General features: G+C 42.2%; 1 protein-coding gene across 2 annotated transcripts in view; it reads right to left on the bottom strand.

The window, feature by feature from the left end:
* Positions 1 to 17,025, bottom strand: part of qsox1 (quiescin Q6 sulfhydryl oxidase 1) — a 115,537-nt gene extending 98,512 nt beyond the window's left edge. The window contains exon 1 of one of the 2 annotated variants that reach the window (XM_072573517.1): positions 16,528 to 17,025. In XM_072573517.1, coding sequence (XP_072429618.1) covers positions 16,528 to 16,759 — 232 coding nt within the window. In that variant the 5' untranslated portion in view covers positions 16,760 to 17,025. The remainder of the gene's footprint in view (positions 1 to 16,527) is intronic. The other variant, XM_072573518.1, reaches the window with a different exon arrangement.
* Between the last annotated feature and the right edge of the window lie 6,304 nt (positions 17,026 to 23,329).

Below are 23,329 nucleotides of genomic sequence, written 5' to 3'. Positions count from 1 at the left end.
AATTGCTGTTTATATTTTCCAACCACCACACAGAGCAGCACATTATGCTGTGGCTTTCAGCACGAGAATTTGCTCAGCTTTGCTATCTGCCATTGCCAATGCAAAAATCCCTCCAGTTTTGGATTTTAGGCTATCTTGTCAAGGGCTATCTTAACAACCTTATGTTTACTCTGTGCTGAATAAGCTGGCATATGTTAGCTGCTGACTTCAATCCCTAGCTGAACCCTTGGCTCTATGCACACCTTTTACCACACGCAGAGTCCACAAGCATTGACATGGAGTCAACCATGAGAGCACTGAAGCCATGACCTAGTCTCCATCCTCACCTAAAGTTCCCCAAAAGCAGCAGATACTCAAGAGAAGCAGGGGACCCAGCTCATTACTGCTCTATCCCAACCACGAGGCATTCGGACCAAGTCTGCTCCTCCACACGCTCTGTCCTGGTCACCGTGCAGTAAACTAGCAAAGGGTGTGTCTTTTCTAGTCTGTTTTGACTCAGCTCGGAGTAGGACAGAGACAATTGTGAAGGTCATATTTCAGTGGCAATACGGTCTTACATCTCTAAGTAAGAAACGTACAGAATTACATAGAACATGCACGCTGTCAGATATTACTGTCCATTATAGTTTGACATGAAAAAATCAGCAAAGTTTCCAATCTAGTCAGTTTCCTGATGAACATGGTAAATTAAACAAAAAAAAATTTTAAAAACAAAAGAACTGCAGATGCTGTAAATCAGAAACAAAAACAGAAATTACCCTGGAAAGGTGCAGCATGGTGGCTCAGTGGTTAGCACTGCTGCCTCACAGCGCCCGGGACCCAGGTTTGATTCCAGCCTAGGGCGACAGTCTGTGTCCAGTTTTCACATTCCCCCCATGTCTGCGTGAGTTTCCTCCGGGTGCTCCGGTTTCCTCCCACAGTCCAAAGATGTACAGGTCAGGTGAATTGGCCATGCTAAATTGCCCGTCATGTTAGGTGCATTAGTTCGGGGTGAATGTAGGGGAATGGGTCTGGGTGAGTTGCTCTTCGGAGGGTCGGTGTGGACTTGTTGGGCCGAAGGGCCTGCTTCCACACTGTAGGGAAACTAATCTAACCATGCACGCTGTCAGATATTACTGTCCATTATAGTTTGATGTGAAAAATCAGCAATGTTTCCAACCTGATGAACATGGTAAATTAAACAAAAACATAAAAAAAAACAAAAGAACTGTAGATGCTGTAAATCAGTAACAAAAACAGAAATTGCAGGAAAACTCAGCAGGTCTGGCAGCATCTGCGGAGAGAAATCAGAGTTAACGTTTCAGGTCCAATGATCCTTCCTCAGAACTGATGGTAGCTGGGAAAATGTTGGTTTACATGCAGAAGGTAGGGTGGAGGAAGGGGGTGAAGAATAAATGTTAGGTGAGGATGGAGCCCAAAGAGAAAGAACAGTTAGACAGACAAAGGAGATGATAACCATCTGGCTAGAGGGTGAATAGCTATTAAAGGGGATTGTGAGGAGCTAACAATGGGTTGTATGTAGTGGCAGACTACGAGATAACAGAGCCTGGAGTGTGGGGGTTGAGGTAAGGATATGGGAGAGCTCAAGCCCTAAAGGTGGGTAAAGTCTCCGCTTCCCTGCCCTTCCCAATTCCTGAGCAGTTTGGAGGAGCACAGGAGATAAGGAGACTCACAGACACTGAGAGACTCAGGCCTGAACTGCCAGTGTTTTCTGCTCCTTTGTTTCTCTACCATGGGTTTCATCCCCATTGCCCTTTTACCCCACTCTTTCTCCAGGAAATCGCAACACAGTGCAGTTCCACACTCTGTGCTACAGAAGCGGAGCAGATTTTCAGATCATCGTTCTTTCATGACCCAGTTCCCGGTCTTATCTGTGCTGATACAGGGAAGCACCAAAGGAGACAGAAAGAACACTTATTTATTAAGGGCCTTTCAATGCCTCAGAACGTCCCAAATCATTTTATAGCCAATTAAGCACTTCATAGTTTTCTGCTGCAATTTAGGAAATGTGGTAGGCAATTTGAGCAGCACTAACTCCCTAAACAACAATGTGATAATGAGCAGATAATTTGTCTTTAATGATGCCAATTTAAGGGATAAAAATTAGAATTAGAAGCTCTTTGTCACAACAATGTTGTTGGATCTTTGACATTCACTTGAAAGGGTAGACAGAACCTTGACTTAATAAATGGCTGAAAGACTGTATCTTTGACAGCACAACAATCCCTCAATGCTGCTGTTACCTTTGAGGAGTCATACAGCACTGAAACAGACCCTTCGGTCCAACCAGTTCATGCCAAACATAAGCTAGTCCCTGGAGAAAGTGAGGACTGCAAATGCTAGAGATCAGAGTCAAGAGTGTGGTGCTGCAAAAGCACAGCAGGTCAGGCAGCATCCAAGAAGCAGGAGAATCAACATTTCAGGCAAGAGCCCTTTGTTTCTGAGGAAGGGCTCTTGCCCGAAATGTTGATTCTCTTGCTCCTTGGATGCTGCATAAACTCGTCCCACCTGTCTGCTCCTGGCCCATATCCCCCCCAAACATTTCCTATTCATGTACTTATCTAAATGTCTTTTAAATTGTGCCCACATCCACCACTTCCTCAGGAAGTTCATTCTGCACACTAACCACCCTCTGTGCAAATAATTTGCCCCTCATGTCTTTTTTAAAAATAAGAAAAAATATATGCCCTAGTCTTGAAATCTGCCATCCCAGTGGGAAAAAAAATACATTACCATTAACCCCATCTATTCTCCTCATGATTTTATAAACTTCCATAAGGGTCACCTCTCAACCTCCTACAGTCCAGAGAAAAATGTCCCAGCCTTTCTTTATAACTATAACCTTCCATATCCAGCAACATAATGGTAAATCTCTTTTGAACCCTTGCAAGCTTCATAATATCCTCCATACAACAGAGGGACCAGAACCGGGCACAGTACTCCAAAAGAGGTTTCACCAACATTTTGTACAACCTTAACATGACTTCCCAACTCTTATACACGAAGGACTAAGCAATGAAGGCAAGCATGCTAAATACCTTCTGAGCCACCTTGTCTATAAGCGATACAAACTTTAAAGAAGCATGTCCCTGAACCATTAGGTCCCTCTGTTCTACAATACTACCCAAGGCCCAACCATTAATTGTATAAGTCCTACCCCTGTTTGTTGTACTAAAATGCAATACCTCACATTTATCCAGATCCTCTCTGCCCAGGGTGATTGGAGAGTGGGGAGTTTGGAAGACTTACCTCCTCTGAGAATTAACGAGATGCCTATCCCACTTCTGTGAGATGCTAGTTGGTTCCAGCTAGCCTTTGGCAAATATCAGGTCCACAATTACTCGAATGTTACGTTAGAACCGGCATGGCACTGATTTAAGTGTGTCCTGTCCTTTGAAATGATGGATGTATTGTGTCTAGGGTTGCTCACTCTCCAGAACTGACCTGGAGCCTCCAGCAACTGGAGAACAATCATCAGAACACTAATGGGAGCAATCCAAGGAAAAAACTCAAAAGAAGTCTAAAGGAATATTGTGTGCAATTCTGGTCTCCTTCCTATCAGAAAGATGTTGCGAAACTTGAAAGGGTTCAGAAAAGATTTTCAAAGATGTTGCCAGGGTTGGAGAATTTGAGCTATAGGAAGAGGATGAATAGGCTGGGGCTGTTTTCCCTGGAGCGTCAGAGGCTGAGGGGTGACCTTATAGAGGTTTATAAAATCATGAGGGGCACGGTTAGGGTAAATAGACAAAGTCTCTTCCCACAGGTGGGGGAGTCCAGAACTAGAGGGGATAGGTTTAGAGTGAGAGGGGAAAGAAATAAAAGAGATCTAAAGGGCAACTATTTCACGCAGAGGGTGGTACGTGCATGGAATGAGCTGCCAGGGGAAGTGGTGGAGGCCAGTACAATTGCAACATTTAAAAGCATCTGGGTGGGTATATAAATAGGAAGGGTTTGGAGGGATATGGGCCAGGTGCTGGCAGTTGGGACTAGATTGGGTTGGGATATCTGGTCAACATGGACGGGTTGGACCGAAGGGTCTGTTTCTGTGCTATACATCTCTATGACTCTAAGTCACCTGTTCATTTTTATTTTTCCTTGAAAACTTTTTCAATAAATATTAAATATGAATTGAAAATACAGGTTGGAGGCCAGATATCATGTGATGAAACATGCAGATTAATCCTTAGAGTTGACAAACACATTGTTGCCTCTTCTGTTTAAGCTGATTGCACTCACTACAGAAAGCTGTTGTCTGAAATGTTTAACCAAAATATGTTGCTCACTAGTGACATCTGGAAATATGCTCTTGCGGCTCAATGGGAGACCAAGTTTCTCCTGAGCTTTCTTCAAAGATGTCCCACCTCTCTTTTCCATCAATCAATTTTCACCTCAATTCTTTAATTGCATCTTTATTTATTAATGGTCTGCTTATATTGCTGAAGCTAGTTAAGGGGTGTTTGTGTGGCGTGTGTGATACACTAGTGACTCATCAGATTACATTTGAGTTCATTCGTCATTTTTCTCATTCTCCTTTTGCAATTTACTCTAATGTGTTGGCTAGTAGAGACAAACTGCAGAGACAAATCTGGCATTGTTCTATTCATTCATGGCTTGGATTTCAGTCTGAGATAAAACATAACAAGATAATGGTTCTGGTTTAACACATGCAGATCTCATCATTAGGAAAATGCCATCAGCAAAGAGGGATTTAAAGGAGATAAATGAAGCCTTGAATACAAGTAATTAACTGGAGTTCAGCCCTTAAGTGAACATTTGTATCAAACATAATCCCAAAATCTTATCTTGTTTTTTCCTTTTTTTTGCTGGATTTAAGGTGAACAGAGACTAACTAAATCAAAATAACATTGTGATGATGCAACCCACACTGTGTGGTACCCCCTGCATTCTAAAGGTCTCTATCTTGTCAGTGAACACCGCATGCTCCCTCTCAATGGATTGCAGACATAACTGTTAAAGAGGGGCAGACAATCAAGTGCAATGACTTCCTCCACAGCCCATTGGCTGGACTTGTTAGCGGTCACTTTGGCCAAACCCAGGAGCAGGCTCACTGACCCGTTCACCCCTCCCATGTTCACCAGGGTGCCCATGGATCGGCAATGTGGGCTGAAGTGCAACCAGAAATTGAGCAGCAGGCCCTTCGAAACCCTAAAGAGGGACTGCAAACAGAAACACTCAATATAAAAGTAGTGACTTAGTCCATGATTGCATGACACTGCTGCGAGCAGAACTCCCCCCTCACTCCAGATCCATGATGGTTACGGAAAGGACTTCTATGTAGGGGGTCTTCCACTGAGGATCTCCACTGTTGGAAGGTAAAGCATTGCTCCAAGCATATCCAAGTGGTAGACAAAGGTGCAGAAGGGGAGAGTGTACATCAGTAGCCTATACAGGAAGCACCTCCATGTTTCTCTGAAGGGGATGAGGGGCATTTTCCAAGACAGCTAAAATTGTGGCCTACCCCATCCTGGGGAGGATCCATTACACATGACTAATATCAGGTTCTGGACAGAGAGGAGGCACTCTTGAGCTGCCTCGATCTTTTATGACGTATCAGAACCAAGTATCTCCCTCATTTGGCTCTAAATGGCTTGGGCTGCATACTGTATATTGACCTCAAATCCCATCGATAGCTTATCTCCTACCTGCATCACATAAAACTGCGACCAACTTGAGTCAAGCACACATAGCTGAAGATAATGGTGGAGAAGGATCAAAATTTCAAGCAGGAAATAGATATAATTGCAAATTTCTAAGGTTCAGTAAGGAACATACAGGATCCACAGAATCCATCATCCATTCAGAATAACATTTGCAAAAAGATACCAACAATTTTGCTCCAGGAAAGTGCCCTGGAGATTATCCGGAAAAATACTGATTTTGGCAGGCTGTGCAAACGACGCAATAGCGAGATGGGAATGTTGTGCAGGCTGACCCAGCATCCAATTCAGCTGCTGACATAAAGCCAAGTTGGCTAATGTTACATCCAGCATCCTAAACTACACCAGATACTGCAAGTTATTAAAATGTTGGAGGTTCTGAAAGCAATGATGCACTGGACCCCACTGACAAATGACTTAAATAGCCATTCTTGTCTCTGATGTCACAGATTTAAAACTACTATGACCCCAAAATAATCAGGCATACACAGAAAGTCACATTTGTGACAATCCCAAGTCATTGATAAGTCAGATCTTAGAATGCAATCTGGTTTGATATACCACATTGTTTTAAAAATTACTTAATATCATCTTCAGTCACTAAAACAGATATGAAGATGCAAAGTCTCTTTAACAAATAAAACTTTATTGCACAAAAGTTGAAAACAAAAATGAAGAAAAGCCATGTAGATAGAAAAGATAATTTAGAAAAACAAACAGCAAATAACATTTTCAAACTACTTTCCAAAAACATTACTGAGATTCAAACCTGGATAAATGTCTCATGCACATCAAATTTTTAAGCTCAATGGAATTGATTCTCCCCCGGTCTTTCTTGTGAACTGTGAAATTTTCTTACACAAATACTTAAAAAACTAGGAGCTTACACTTTCTTGGATTTTAAGAGCCTGCAGATTTTGAACCAAATGCTCATGGTCTGGAAGTTGCACAAACTAAACATTTCTACTGAGATAACTTTATCCCTTAATTATTGCAAAAACACTCTTTCCTAGGAAAGAAATATATTGCTTCTGAACAAAGTCAGGAGCCATCGGAATTGACCTAAAAACATTCAATCTTTGGGTTATCTGAACATAACCTTTAGTTATTCTGAACTGAAAATAAGCCAACAAACTCAAATGTTTACTCTAACTATCATAAACCACTACAGTATAAACATTTTCTCTTTTTTTTTAGGGGTTCCCTGCTTTCTGACAAATACTGGATTAGTTTACTTTTCCAGAAGGATTATCCAAATTTTTTTTAAGAAAGGTCCTTCACAAAAGTAACCAAGTTTCAAATGCCATTGTTTTGAAATACAATCTCTAAAATTAATATAATTACACTGTGGCCAAATGCTTGATGAATTGCAACTTGGAGGCAGGTACAATTACAATATGTAAAAGGCATTTGGATGAGTACATGAATAGGAAGGGTTTAGAGGGAAATGGACCAAATGCTGGGAAATAGGGCAAGATCAATTTAGGATTCTGGTTGGCAAGGATAAGTTGGACCGAAGAGTCTGTTTCCATGCTATATAACTCTATGACTCCAAACCTTCAGCCAAAAGTTCAACATCACACTTGAACAATTTTCTTACAAAGCTATATATGCATTTGGAAAGACAGGGTTTGATTAGGAGTAGTCAGCATGGCTTTGTGCTTGGGAGACTATTCCACACAAATTTGTTAGAGCTCTATGATGACGTGACCAGGAGGGCTGACAAGGACAGGATGGTAGACATAGTCTATGTGGATTTCAGTAAGGCCTTCGATATGGTAGACTGCTCTGGAATGTTATATCACATGGAATGTGGGGGGGGGGGGGGGGGGGGGGGGGGGGCGCGCTGGTTAATTGGATACACAATTGGTATGATGGTAGGAAGCAGAAGGTAATAGTGGAAGGGTGCTCATCAAACTGGAGACCTGTGACTAAGTGGAGTGCCTCAGGGATCAGTGTTAGGCCTTTTGCTGTTTGTTATCTTTATCAATGATTTGGATGGAAATGTACAAGGCATGATTAGTAAGTTTGCAGATAACATTAAACTATGTGCTATCATGGACAGTAAGGAAGGTTTTCAGAAATTACAGCAGGACCTTGATCAGCTGGGAAACTGGTTGAGATATGGCAAATGGAGTTTAATATAGACAAGTGTGAGGTCTTTCTTTTTGGAAAGTTAAATTAAGGTAGGAGTTTCATGGTGAATAATAGGGCTTTAAGGAGTGTAGTTGAACAGAGGGACCTTAGAGTTCAGGTTCACAATTCTCTGAAAGTGGAGTCACAGGTAGACAGGGAAGTGAATAAGGCTTTTGGCACAGTAGCCTTCATCAGTCAGGGCACTGAGTATAGAAATTGGGAATATATGTTGCAGTTGTACAGGACATTGGTGATGCCGCACTTGGAATATTGGGTTCAGTTTTTGTCAACTTGCCAAAGGAAGGATGTTATTAAACTGGCAAGAGCACAGAAGAAATTTACAAGGATGTTGCCTGGACTCAATGGTCAGAGTTACAGCAAAATGTTGGACAAGCTAAGACTCTTTTTCTTTCAAGCGTAGGAGACTGAGAGGGGGATCTTGTAGAAGTGTATAAGATCATGTGTGGTATGGATAGAGTGAGTGCACTCTCTTTTTCCCATGGTTGGGGAATCGAGGACTCAAGGGCATCAGTTTAAGGTTAGAGGGGAAAGAATAAAAGGGAACCTGTGGGGCAACATGTTTTTTTTCCTCAGTGAGTGGTTACGCATTTGGAATGAGCTGCCAGCAGAAGAGGTTAAGGCAGATGCACTAACAACATTTAAAAGGTATTTGGACAAATACATGGATATGAAAGGTTTAGAAGGATATGGTCCAAGTGCAGGAAAATAGGGTTAGCATGGATGGACATTTTAGTTGGCATGGACCAGGTTGGGTCAAAGGACCTGTCTCTGTGCTGTAGGACTCTATAGCTTTTGCCTTTACTTATGATACATTTGAAATCAGATTACTAGCAATTCAGATGAACATAATAAACTCAACTAACTCTCAATTATCGGATAGGATATATTGAGATTAATTAATACTTGGGATAGCTTGCACCTTTTGATGGCAATATCTTGTTTTGTTTTCCCAACAGTTCTTCTGTGGATCCTTCACATATTGAAACCAACAAATATCAGTACAAGTGGACAGGTGAGCACAGACTGATGATCTGATTGGGGGTGGGGGTTGGTGAAGGTGGTAGGGGAAGGCATGTTGGCTGGGTTAAAGGCTTATTGTCTGTACAGAAAAATACCGAATAATTGTACATCAAGAAGATTCCTTATTTTCACTTTGCATTTGAACACTAAAGAAGGAATGCTGGTTCTTCTGAATCAGGGTCAAGATTGTATGTGCCAGAGGTGTGTTAATGCACAATATACAAACTGAACAAGCGAGGCAAAACTAACTGTTCCTTCAAACATTCCACATGAAAGCTGGAGCATCAGGACTAGAACCCTCTATCTTTCACTCCTATTATCGTAAGATCAGTCCATCAAACCTGTTCTTGGTTTGAATAGGAGCATAGATGATATACTTGTAACCTTAACTCCATTTTTCTGCCAGCCCACATAACCCTTGATTCTCTTGTAAAAGATCTTTCTGGCTGTGCCTCAACTACATTCTGTGACCCAAACTTCAATGCTCTCAGTGTTAGAGAATTCCAAAGATTATTGACCTACAGAAACAAATTCCACCATAATTAGAAAACCTAATATTGTGTCTCTGGTACTCTCATCCCTCACACCAGCAATCTCCTCTTAACATCTAACTAAAGCTACCTCAGAATCTGATATTATTTCGATAAGATCACTTCTCATTCTGGGCCAATACTCCAATGAGTATTGACCCAACGTGCTCAACTTTTCCTCATAAGCCAACTCTTTCATTTAAGGAAACAGCTTAGTGAATCTTCTAAGGAGTGCAACTTGAACAGAGTGCTTTATATATGGTCTCACTATTGCCATCTGAAGTCAAATTAAGACTTTCGTACATTTGTATTCTATTATCTGCAACAAAGGCAAACATTCCATTTGCTTTCTGAATTACTTGTTCCTCTTCCATTCTCCATCCCTATTTTCCCCTCCAGCTGCATAATCTGACATTACTAGACTCTCCCACCAGCAGAAAATTATACTCTCCATTTATGCCAGCAATTCCATTCAAAATCCTAAATGCCTCAATTAAACAATATCCTAATATTTACATTCCTGAATACACTGGTATCCTAATATTTACATTCCAGACAACACTGCTTTAGTTATACGATCTCTACTCAATCCGACACTTCGATGTCTTGGTAACATTCTGCTGAATCTGCACCATGCTCCTTCCAAGATAAATTTGCCCTTTTGAAACAATCGAACTGGTAATGTGAACTTGCAAAACTTTCCTGTACATCACAGAATGTACTTCCCTTGCCTTTCAACAACCAACTCAGAGCAGCCAGGTGCATCTGTAGCATGTCCTGTTATTCCATTAACACCTAGAAAGGGCCCAACAAATTAGACTGTTTTCCCTTTCACTGAGAGCTGCTTCAAGTCTACCACTAGTGCAGTAATTGTGTTCCTATTTCCAACTGTTTGGTTCTGTTGGCAAAGTAATCAATATTTTGCGAACAGGCACAATTAGATCACTTTGCATCGCAAAACAAAGTTTACAAGAAACAAAACTACTTTGCAGACATTAAGGTAGAGGAATCAATTCTGGCAGTGCTCTGTGGTTAAGGATGACAGAGCAGCATGGTGACTCATAGCACCAGGGAGCCAGGTTCGATTCCTGCCTCGGGTGACCATTTGTGTGGAGTTTACACATGCTCCCCGTGTCTGTGTGGGTTTCCTCACACAATCCAAAGCTGTGCAGATCAGGTGAATTAGCTGTGCGAAACTGCTCAAGCATTAGGTGCCTTAGTCAGGGGTAGTTGTAGGGTAGAGGAATGGATCTGGGTGGGTTACTCTTTGGAGGGTTGGTGTGAACTTGTTAGGCTGAAGGGTCTCTTTCCATGCTGTAGGGAATCTAACTTTTTAAAAGGTCTGCAGTGCTCAACGCTGAAATGTTACCAGCTGAACTCATGGTGATGATGTCAATTTGAGATTTATGAGACTGTCAACATGTAGCAACATTACCATCAAATACTATATAGTGATGGCAAGGAATCCCAGTATTTGTAATTTGCCTGAAAATTTCACAGCTATTTCAAACACTTTCAGCAACAGTGCATTTTTTTTTACAAAGCAATAAAGCATCTTTGTAAAATGGTGGTAGTTTTAAAATATCTGGAAGTATATTCTGCTGAGCCAAAGGGCAATTAATACTTCATAAAATCATTCCCCTATTCCACCACCTTGCAATAAAGGCCAACATTCCAGTTGTCTTCAGATTTATTTGCAACACATTCAGCATCCCTCTTTGTCCTCAAGGCACATATTGCTTGGAAATGACACAAAAAAAAACAAAGCAAGGGCCCATGGAGTAGTTGAGGTTCTTTACAGTTGCAATTATTACATCAAACCCTCTCAATTTGCTTGCTACTGTATTATTGCACATTGCAGTATGTACTCTCTGTTTAAAAATATTTTTTTTCCAAAAGGGTTACAGATGGGGAGACATATTGTGTAAACAGGACATGGTTGAGAACTGGCATCTACTCCGCTTTCAATGGGAAATGGCTTTCAGTGGATCGGGGCAGTTTTACAATTGAACTATTTCATAGTGTCATAGAGTCATGGAGATGTACAGCATGGAAACAGACCCTTCGGTCCAAATCGTCCACGCCGACCAGATAGCCCAACCCAATCTAGTCCCACCTGCCAGCACCCGGACCATATCCCTCCAAACCCTTCCTATTCACAAACCCATCCAGATGCCTTTTAAATGTTGCAATTGTACTAGTCTCCACCACTTCCTCTAGCAGCTCATTCAATACACGTACCACCCTTTGCGTGAAAATGTTGCCCCTTAGGTCTCTTTCATATCCTTCCCCTCTCAGCCTAGACCTATGCCTTCTAGTTCTGGACCCCCCCACCCCAGGGAAAATACTTTGGCTATTCATCCCATCCATGCCCCTCACGATTTTGTTAACCTCTATAAGGTCACCCTTCAGCCTCCAACGCTCCAGGGAAAACAGCCCCAGACTGTTCAGCCTCTCCCTATAGCTCAAATCCTCCAACCTTGGCAGCATCCTTGTAAATCTTTTCTGAACCTTTTCAAGTTTCACAACATCTTTCCAATAGGAAGGAGACCAGAACTGCACACAATATTCCAACATTGGCCTAACCAATGTCCTGTACAGTCGCAACATGACCTCCCAACTCCTGTACTCAATACTCTGACCAATAAAGGAAAGCATACCAAATGCCTTCTTTACTATCCTATCTACCTGTGACTCCACTTTCAAGCAGCTATGAACCTGTACTCCAATGTCTCTTTGTTCAGCAACACTCCCTAGGACCTTACCATTAAGTGTATATATCCTGCTAAGATTTGCTTTCCCAAAATGCAGCACCTTGCGTTTATCTGAATTAAACTCCATCTGACACTTTTCAGCCCACTGGCCCATCTGAACAAGATTCCATTGTAATCGGAGGTAACCTTCTTCGCTGTCCACTACACTTCCAATTTTGGTGTCATCTGCAAACTTACTAACTATACCTCTTATGCTCACATCCAAATCATTTATATAAGTGATGAAATGTGGACCCAGCACTAATCCTTGTGGCACTCCACTGGTCACAGGCCTCCAGTCTGAAAAATAACCCTCCACCACCTTCTGTCTCCTACCTTTGAGCCAGTTCTGTATCCAAATGGCTAGTTCTTCCTGTATTCCATGAGATCTAACTTTGCTAACTAATCTCCCATGGGGAACTTTGTCAAACGCCTTACTGAAGTGCATATAGATTTACATCTACCACTCTGCCCTCATCAATCCTCTTTGTTACTTCTTCAAAAACAATCAAGTTTGTCAGACATGATTTCCCACGCACAAAGCCATTTTGACTATCCCTATTCAGTCCTTTCCTTTCCAAATACATGTACATCCTATCCCTCAGGATTCCCTCCAACAACTTGCCCATCACCGACGTCAGGCTCACCGGTCTATAGTTCCCTGGCTTGTCCTTACCACCCTTCTTAAACGGTGGCACCATGTTAGCCAACCTCCAGTCTTCTGGCACCTCACATGTGACTAGCGATGATACAAATATTTCAGAAAGATGCCCAGCAATCACTTCCCTGGCTTTCCAAAGAGTTTTAGGGTACACCTGATCAGGTCCTGGGGATTTATCCACTTTTATGCATTTCAAGATATCCAGCACTTCCTCCTCTGTAATATAGACATTTTTCAAGACGTCTCAGTCTATTTCCTTAAGTCTTTGTCTTCCATGTCCTTTTCCACAGCAAACATTGATGCAAATACACGTTTAGTATCTCCCCCATTTTCTGTGGCTCCACACAAAGGCCGCCTTGCTGATCTTTGAGGGGCCCTATTCTCTCCCTAGTTACCCTTTTTTCCTTAATGTATTTGTAAAAACCCTTTGGATTCTCCTTAACTCTATTTGCCAAAGCTATCTCATGTCCCCTTTTTGCCCCCCTGATTTCCCTCTTAAGTATACTCCTACTGCCTTTATACTCTAAGGATTCACTCGATCTATCCGGTCTATACCTGACAAATGTTTCCTTCTTTTTCTTAACCAAACCCTCAATATCTTTAGTCATCCAGCATTCCCTACACCTACCAGCCTTCCCTTTCACCCTAACAGGAATATACTTCCTCTGGACTCTCATAATCTCATTTCTGAAGATTTCCCATTTTCCAGCTGTCCCTTTACCTGCGAACATTTTGAAAGTTCTTGCCTAATACATTATAAGAGGTGGCAGCAGAAATAGAGAGGTGTAACTTAAAGACTGGTGAAATACCGAATGGAAGAAATAGCTGAGTTCTAATCGGCGTGCACGCTTTCCCATGTGCAGTGGGTGCTTTATCGTCAAACATGCATTCTCTGCTTGAGGAGTTAAAGTGATGTTCTGTCTGCCTCCTGACAATGAACAGGACCCCAATGAAGAACAAGAAGTTCTCCTGTGTTGCAGCCAACAATTCTCAGTCAGCCATCATCCATATAATTGATTAACTGGCCATTAGAAATAATCCACAAACAGGGATTAGACAATGTACAAATAGGTTGCCTTGTGTGCCAAAGAATTATCGTGGCAACATTGCAAAAGTACTCTGTGTGAAGTGTTAAGTTGTTCTCAGGCACTCTTTGCAAATGAATCATAGCGTATTGTCATTTTCAGTAAAAACTAGATTTACACTTCTCTGACATCTTAATTGCACCCCTTGCTGTTCCTATCACCTTTCTCTTCCACACAGCATTGCAGATTCTTACCTTTTTACCTACCGTTATCTCAATTCTTAATCCTCTCAGTTTATGGCTTCACATCTTCCCATTTTCCGCTCTGACAATTTCACTGCTGCCCTATTTCACATCGCCAACATACTAACCATCTGAATGCTCCTTCCAGATTGACCAGCGAGGAATACATGAGTACTATCTGGTGGTGTACTCGGTTAAGCCAGTACAGCAGACTCAAATTAGAACTGTAGTTGGTTTGGTTTGGTTGGGATGGGAGGGAGTAGACTGGAGGAGTTGGTAGAAAGGATCCATTCTTCAACCTGGAACAGCTTTGGCTGTGTGTAGCTTGTGTTAGATACAGACAGTACTCCAGTAAGTGTCAGACTGCATCATCCTAATAAACAGCCTTACACATTTGGGACAGTTGGCTGTGATGTGTGAGATCTTGTTAATCAGATTTACGCCTTTAGGGAACCATTGTTTACGTCTAAAAAGAAACAATGCACAGAACAGTGTGTGTTCACTGCATAGGACCACAAGCTTTATGAAGCCTTAAAATTCAACAGTTTTCTGGCACAAATAAGAACATTCAGGGCACGTGGAATCTACATTTGTTGAGTTTCACACATATAAAATATCTAGTGGAGCTTTACTAATTGGCAGCCAGAGGGCAGTCAAAATTGTTGAACATTTTCCAACATTCTCAGTATGATGGAATGACACACGTCAATAATGAATTAACTGTTTGCTCACGTTGTCTTAATGGTGCAGTATGTTTCAAGGCATCACTCTTTAATGATACTTCAATGGACACCATCGAGGGAGATGAAGAGTGAGGACATATGGCAGGCTACTTCCACTCAGATCCTAGCTCTGCAATTGTCAGTGCTCCCTGACATTTGGGTCTCCTTCACTGCCGCTCCCTCACCACTAGACGCCTGGAGGAAGAACGCCTCATCTTCCACCTCGGAACACTTCAACCCCAGAGCATCAATGTGGACTTCAACAGTTTCCTCATTTCCCCTTCCCCCACCTCACCTCAGTTCCAAATTTCCAGCTCAGCACTGTTCCCATGACTTGTCCTACCTGCCTATCTTCTTTTCTACATATCCACTCCATCCTCTCCCAACCCCCCCGAACTATCACCTTCATCCCCTCCCCCACTCACCTATTGTACTCTATGCTACTTTCTCCCCACCCCCACCCTCCTCTAGCTTATCTCTCCACGCTTCAGGCTCTCTGCTTTTATTCCTGATGAAGGGCTTTTGCCTGAAACGTCGATTTTACTGCTTCTCGGATGCTGCCTGAACTGCTGTGCTCTTCCAGCACCACTAATCCAGAATCTGGTTTCCAGCATCTGCAGTCATTGTTTTTACTTGCCATTTACTACTGACATTTCAAGAGTGAGTTTGACAGGGTTCTGAGACAACTTGCAGTATTGATTCACAGCGTGACACCACTCACTGAGACACCCAGATAGAAAACCATTTGTGCACCCTGATCTCACTGCAGCTAAGTGCATTGGAACAACTACTAAAATGCCTGTTGGAAAGTCATCCCAGCCTCTGAGCCCTCCATTATGTTTCCCATCCAGCATTATTCAACCCCCTGTCCGTAATGCTCACAGATTTGTTTGCCAGTGGTTTATTTGCATTCTTCCCAGTTGTCACTGTGCTCATGCAACTATTTGGCTGTGCCTGGCCTCTACGTACAGCACAATGCCTGTCTCCCTGGCATTATTTGGGCACTGGAACAGTGCACTCACACCGAAGGTTAGCCAGGAGCAAATTAGGAGCTTTGTTATTCTCCCCAAATACCTCCCCCAATTCTCCCAGAGGTTACCAGTCCTTGATAGGTGCTGCTGGGGGCAGAATTCTGTGAAATCTGGCTGCAACATCCAAAATTATGGAACAGTGACTTGAAGGGGTGCTGGTATCCAAGGGGTCTTGGCATCAGGGCAGAGGACTGCGATTGGTGCCTACTACCCTCCCAAACACAGTAAAGGTGAAATCACCATGATCCTACCAGACTTATAGGACTGCTTTCTCAGTAGACAAAGACAACTGGTCGAAAGTGGGTACCGCAGATGCTGGAGATTAGAGTCAAAGATCAGAGTGGTGCTGGAGAAGCACAGCAGGTCAGGCAGCATCCCAGGAGCAGGAAAATCGACGTTTCGGGCCAAAGCCCTTCATCAGGAATGATGGCAAGTTAAACCCGAGGGTACAGCATGCCTCAGGCAAGGGGAGAGAGGCTGTGGAGGAGAGTGATAGGATAACAGGAATTTGCAGCACGGAGACTGAGGACAGAGATACTGAATACTCAGTCACCATCCCCTGGTTACAATGTAAGGGAAATAAAACATGTTGCAGCACAGCCTACACTCTCTTGTTGTGACAGCTCCCAGACGGCTGAGTTTGAAGTTGCTTTCACTCCCCCCACACACACACATTGCAGGACAAATCAAAATCCCCAGCATCCAAACCTTTGATGTCGTTGGCCAGCTCCTTCCACACAGCAGCGAACTTTTTACAGTGTCCGCACCAGGAGGCGTAGAATTCCACCAGCCAGGCATTGCTGGAGTTGTACAGGATGCGGTCGAAGTTGTCGGTCTTCAGGAGGGCGATGTTGTCGCTCGGAGAGTACAAGCCGGCTCCGGGCACCGCCAGCAGGAAAACCACGGCGAGGGCGAACAGCGCGTCCCGGCGCAGCGCCATGTCTCAGCGATCACTCCGGTCCCAGACCGACCTCTAACCTTCTGCAAACCAACCCCAATCTCTACGTGCGGGGAGTCAGAGGGAGGAGCGAGGTTGGCTCTCGCTTCAACAGACTCGATCATGTGGTCCCGAAAGCAAAACAATCTTATCAACGTATTTGCATCCCCACTTTTTGTTTTGCATTTACCGTCTGGCCGAGATTAAAGGTCAGACTGTGCGGGCACAAATCCGCTCGCTTGTGCTTCAGACTTGCAATTGCCATTTCACAGACGGCGAACACCAACATTTTATCCGGCGCCTCGTGAAGCTCTCAGACTTCATTAATCATGTGAAATTGCAAAAGACTCTTTCACACACACACGCCAAACCTCCCTGGTATAGGAATTTGAGGCAAAACAATACGCGTGTGTGCATTTCTGCTAAGATCCTTTTATTTTCCTTGCATTGTAACCAGGAGACTGGATGTTCAGTATCTCTCTCTCCCTGTGCTGCAAATTTCTGTTTTCCCAAGACTCTCCCTCCGCAGCCTCTCTCCCCTTGCCTGAGGCATGCTGACCCTCAGTGAGGTTCAGGTGAAGCTTACAAACAACCGGCAAAATTCGGAGCTGGGTGCAGAAAGAAATGAACGAACCATTCATGGGACGATCCAAGTAAATAAATAACACTGGGAATCGAAATGTTTATCTCCTGATATACATACTCATGTATTGACTTGATTCGGAGCAGGAGAACCTTGAACCTGCTATTGTGATCATGGTTGATCATAGGTCAATACCCTGTTCCCATTTTCTCCCCATTCCCTTTAATCCCTTTAGACCTCCAAACTATATCTAACTCTTCCTTCAAAACATTCAATGTTTTATGGCCTCAACTACTTTCTGTGTCAGAGAATTCCACCGGCTCATCACTGGGTGAAGAAATTTCTCCTTATTTCAGTCCTACATAGAGTGGTGCTGGAAAAGCACGTGATGAAGGGCTTTCGCCTGAAATGTTGATTTTCCTGCTCCTCGGATGCTGCCTGACCTGCTGTGCTTTTCCAGCGCCACTCTAATCTAGACGCTGATTCCCAGCCTCTGCAGTCCTCACTTTTGCTCAGTCCTACATAGCCTATCCGATCCGTAAATTGTGATCCCTAGTTCTGGAATCCCTAGTCACCTGGATTCCATAGTGATCGGGAGCATCTTACTGCATTTACCTGTATAGCCCTGTTAGCATTTTATAGGTTTCCATATGATCCCTCCTCATTCTTCTAAACTCTAGTGGACATAGTCCTAATAAAAAAATGATTGCTGGAAAAGGTCTGGCAGCATCTGAGGAGAGAAATCAGTATTAATATTTCAGGTCGAGTGACTGGCCTAATCAACCCTGTATCTCTTTATGCATTATTCCTACCAACCCAGCAATCAGACTGGTAAACATTTGTTGCACTCTATCAACAACCAGAGCATCATTCCTCAAATTAGGAAAAGTAAACTACACACAATACTCCAATTGTGGTCTCACCCATGCCTTTGTAATTGCAGTAAGACATTCCTGTGCTGATACTCAAAATCTCTCACTATGAAGACCAACACACCATGAACCATCCTCACTGCCTGCTCCACCTCCAGCAACTGGTGTACAAGGATACCCAGATTTCATTGCCCTTCCCCTTTCCCAATATATCTCCATTCAGACAATAAACTGCCTGTCTGGTTTTGCCATCAAGGTGAATAATTTCTAATTTATCCACATTGTGCTTCATCTGCCATATATTTGCTCATATATTCAACTTGTTGGAATCACACTGAAGTATCTCTGCATCCTTCTCAATTCACTCTTCCACCTGGTTTTATGTTGTCTGCAAACTTGGAGATCTTACATTTAGTTCCTTTGGTTAAATCAATAATATTTATTGTTAATAGATGATATCCAAGCCTTGATCCCTGTGGTTCCCCGCTAGTCATGGCCTGCTACTCAGAAAATGGCCCAGTTATTCATACTCTGTTCCCTGTCTGCCAAACAATTCTCTGTCCGTGACAGTACACTACCTTCAATCCCACACTGAAAATTTCACATGCTAATCTCTAATGTGAGACTTTATAAAGCCTTCTCAAGACCAAATAAACCATATCCACTGGCTTCCCTGATCAACTTTATTACTTATGTCCTTATAACATTACAAAAGATTTGTCAGTAATGATTTCCCTTTCATAAATCCAAGCTGACTCTATCTCATCCTGTCAATGTTTTCCAAATGCACTGTTATGAACAATTTTATAATGGACTCTTGCATTTTCCCCACTATCGATTTCAGGCTGACAGGTTTACAATTCCCTGTTTTTTCTCTGTCTTTTTAAAATATTGGGATTATGTTAGATATCCTCCAATAGATAAGAGCTGTACCAGAATCTATTGGGTCTTGAAAGAGGACCACCAATGCATCCAATATTTCCTTGGTCACTTCCTTAATTATTCTGGGATGTAATTCTGAGGATTTATTGGCCTTTAATCCCAATCATTTTCCCACCACTAATACTGATTTTGTTCAGTTCCTCCCTCTCACTAGACCCTGTTTCCCAACATTTTTGGGACTTTATTTGTGTTTTCTTTTGTGAAGACAGAACCAATTAATGTCGTTCATTGATCTGCCATCTCTTCATCTCCCGTTATAATTTCCTGTGTTTCCGATTGTAAAGGGACTACATTTGTTTTCACTAATCTGTTTTCTCTTCACATAGTAATAGAAGCTTTTACCATGAATTTCTATGTTCCCTGCAAGCTTACACTCATAATCTATTCTCCCCCCTTAATATCTTTGTCTTGTTTTGTTGAAATCTAAATTGCTCCCAATCCAAAGGTCTGTTGCTTTATTTGATCAGTTTTCCTTGGATCTAATGCTATCCCTAATTTCCTTGGTAACCCTGTTTAAAGCACCTTTCCCATTTTATTTTTTGTGTCTGATATAGATATACACATATATAGATTTCCACACATTCATAAATTTCATGCTATACTCATTTTGTTTATGCAACAGTTTTACAAGTTAGCATTTCTACTTGATTATTCCAACACCTTGAATTAGTATCATTCAACATGATGTAATTCAGTCTAGCCCACTCTGACATAATGATTATTGTTGTGTAAACTGTCAGAAATCTTCTAGAAAGTGTTACAGGATCACATTAGAGTTGTAGAATTTAGAATTTTACAGGACAGAATGAGGCTGCCGTAACCGTAGCAGAAACGTACCAGAGATTATGTTGTCGATATGAGATTAATGTTGTACAGTAATAGCTAGTCTGCATTGTCAATAAAATCAGATTAAACGGAACTGCGATCTTAGGGAAGGAATGTCAAGTGGAGTCCTGGTCTATTATGTCTCTGTAACTAACATGCATAGCATTGCACTCACATGGTGTACAGTCATCATTTACATGTGGTTCTATGTACCTGCTTGTGATATTAATATATGATGGCAGCAGTAGTGCGTAACCTTGCAACTGACTGTCAGGGATTTCACGCCAAAAATGAAAATGAGCACAAATGTTCAACCTAGCAGCCTAACAACCAAGAGAAACACCCTTTAAATGTTTCTTTATTCAGCAATACTCATGCATTGCTTGTGCTTGAGATTATAAAGGGATTCGAGTAATAGAGGTTCAATTCCTCTGGATGGGAAATCCAGAACAAAAGGACAAAGCTACAAAACTGGAAGTAGGAATGAAATCAGGAAGTTGTTTTTCATATAAAGAGTAATACAATCCTATTCTTCACAGGGTTTAGAGTCTGGGCCAATTGAAATTTTCAAGATTATGATTGGTAAGCACACAATAGGATAAGTACACATCAGCCAAGATCGAGTTGAATGGCGAAACAGAAGCAAAATTAATAGTAACCTGCTCCTATTTCCATCATGTGATTTCCATCACACTAAAGGTGAGATGTGATAATTGTTTATTCTGTCCATGAGTGTTGGAAGCATTTTCCTCAATCTTTGAGGGATGACACCCAAGATCAATCACTTGAAATCAATGTGTGTGCCATTTTACTGAGGAGACTTAGTTCAGGTTATCAGTCCTCCAGCATGATCCAACATTTGGACAAGTAAGCCATGACTTGCTGTTTGAACGATCATTCCTACTCCGGGAATACATCCAGACAAAATTAGCAAATGTCAGTGGAAGGCAAAACAGAACATCCAGGCAGCAATAATAATCTCAAATGCCAGAAAACTGTGCTGCAATATTTCACACCACACCATGTAGATCATGGTAAAATGAAAGTCATAGACGTTAAGTACAGTGATAGTTTTGCTTTTTGTCTTTGAATAACCTTATTTAATAGTTACAAAAAAAAGTGAGATGTGTTAGTCAGCTAAGGGGACTCAGACTGTTGGAGGTGAGAAGCCAGGTGACAAAACCGCCAGGAACACTTCTTGAGTTTTCTGCCTGAAAGTAGATCCCATCCACAGAACCACCATCATCACCATGGGGTAGGGCAAAGACAGAGTCCTGCCATAGGTCTAATCCACACTGGCCATGCAGTAAGCTAGGCCATCCTACCTGATCCCACACCTCGCCCCTCTCAATCTCTCAAGGAATCCAGGTTGGCCTGCTGACATGCACTTTTACCTGCATGTTGTAGATCCAGAGCTGCAAATAGTGATGGATGAGGCTCCAATGTTCTTTCTATGACATGACAAGGAATCCTTCACATTCTTACCACCAGTCATATGTTTGAAGGATGGCTGCATTATGAACACAACCTCCTCAGTGGTCAGGGCCTAGAGTGAGACTTGAACTCAGAATTTCCGGCTCAGAGGCATACCCACTGCACCACAACACTTCCTACTCCGGGAGTACATCCAGACAAAATTAGCAAATGTCAGTGGAAGGCAAAACATAACATTCAGGCAGCAATAATAATCTCAAATGCCAGAAAACTGTGCTGCAATATTTCACACCACACCATGTAGATTTTGTTTGAATTTGTTCTGTGGAATATATAGAACCATTTTATTGAGAGATATAAATAGAATTTCAGAAAGAAATATAAGTACAACCTGATAGACCTTTCATTTCTGCTTCTTAGAAATATGAGTATTCTGCAGACAAGTTAATAAATCAATCGATCAATCGCATCAAAATTACACTTAAAAGAAATAAATCAGTCTGATTGTTAATAATGCATTTCTAGGCCCTGTTATAAGATTTTGTCTAAATCCTATTTCAGCAATGATACAATAGCATAATTGTCTCCTTGATCGTGAAAAGTTCCATGCTTATCAGAGATATCATTTTACAGATCACAGGTATTTTTATTCACAAAGAACTCACAGACTGAGTTGGTAGATTGTAGAAACTGAGATTAAAAAAAGACACCTCATGATTTGATGTGTAAACGTAGTACTCTCAGAAGAAGTTGCTTGGTAAAAAGGGCCTCGAAAAGAGGGAAGGATTTCTGACTAATGTTTCTTTCAAAATAACAAATTATTCCATTATGATAGTTTTATTGATTATTCAGTGAAACATGTAAAAAAAAATTAATTGTCTAAGTTGTTCTGCTTCTGCATTTAAAGGCCATGGTGAAGCAGATGTAAGGCTCATGTTACCATAGAATCTGAAGCTCAGTTGCTATCAACAGCAGAGCACACCAGGAAACAGGAGAGTTTGAAAACATTATAGGAAACCTGGCAACACCAAAGCAGAGCACTTCACTAACATTCAGGGAGCTAGAGAGAAGTCAGTCTTTTCTTTTATTTATGCATGGCACATTGGTGTCAGTGGCTAGATATGTTTTTATTGCTCATCCCTGATTTCTCTTGAGAAGTGACGGTGAGTTGCCTTCTTGGATCACTGCAATGTTTGGTGTGTAAGAAAAGAAATTCCAGGATTTTGATCCAGTGACACTTCCAAGCCAGGAATTTTGATTAGATTACTTACAGTGTGGAACAGGCCCTTTGGCCCAACAAGTCCACACCAACCCGCCATCCACCTAACACTACGGGCAAATTAGCATGGCCAATTCACCTAACCTGTACATTTTTGAACTGTGGGAGGAAACCAGAGGAAACCCACGCAGACACGGGGAGAATGTGCAAACTCCACACAGACAGGAATTGAACCCGGGTGTCTGGCGCTGTAAGGCAGCAGTGCTCACCACTGTGCCACCGTGCCACCCACTCAGATCAGTGGCTTTGCGGAGAACTTGCAAATTATAGTGTTTCCTTGCATCAGCTACCCTTGTCCTAGATGGTTGAAGTTGCAGGCTTGGACACTGGTGTTGGAGGAGCTCTGGTGTAATGTTGTGTGCATTGTGTAAATGGTATATACTGTTGCCACTCTGTATTGTTGGTGAAGGGAGGGAAAGCGGGTGATGGGTGTCAATCAAACAGGATCCATTTACGTGAATGGTGTCAATTTTCTTAAGTGTTGCAGGAGTGGCAGCCATCCAGGCAAAAAGAGAATATTCAATCACATTCCCAACTTGAGCCTTGTAAATGGTTAACAGGCATTGAGCAGATAGGACATCCTGTGAGGGAATATCTAGATGACTGAGAGGGAGCTACAGCAATCTGTTTGATCTGTG

Source organism: Chiloscyllium punctatum, chromosome 7, assembly GCF_047496795.1.
Source record: "Chiloscyllium punctatum isolate Juve2018m chromosome 7, sChiPun1.3, whole genome shotgun sequence".
Classification (NCBI taxonomy): Eukaryota; Metazoa; Chordata; class Chondrichthyes; order Orectolobiformes; family Hemiscylliidae; genus Chiloscyllium; species Chiloscyllium punctatum.
The sequence above is the reverse complement of the archived record's forward strand: the minus strand, read 5'-3'. Positions and strand labels throughout refer to the sequence as shown.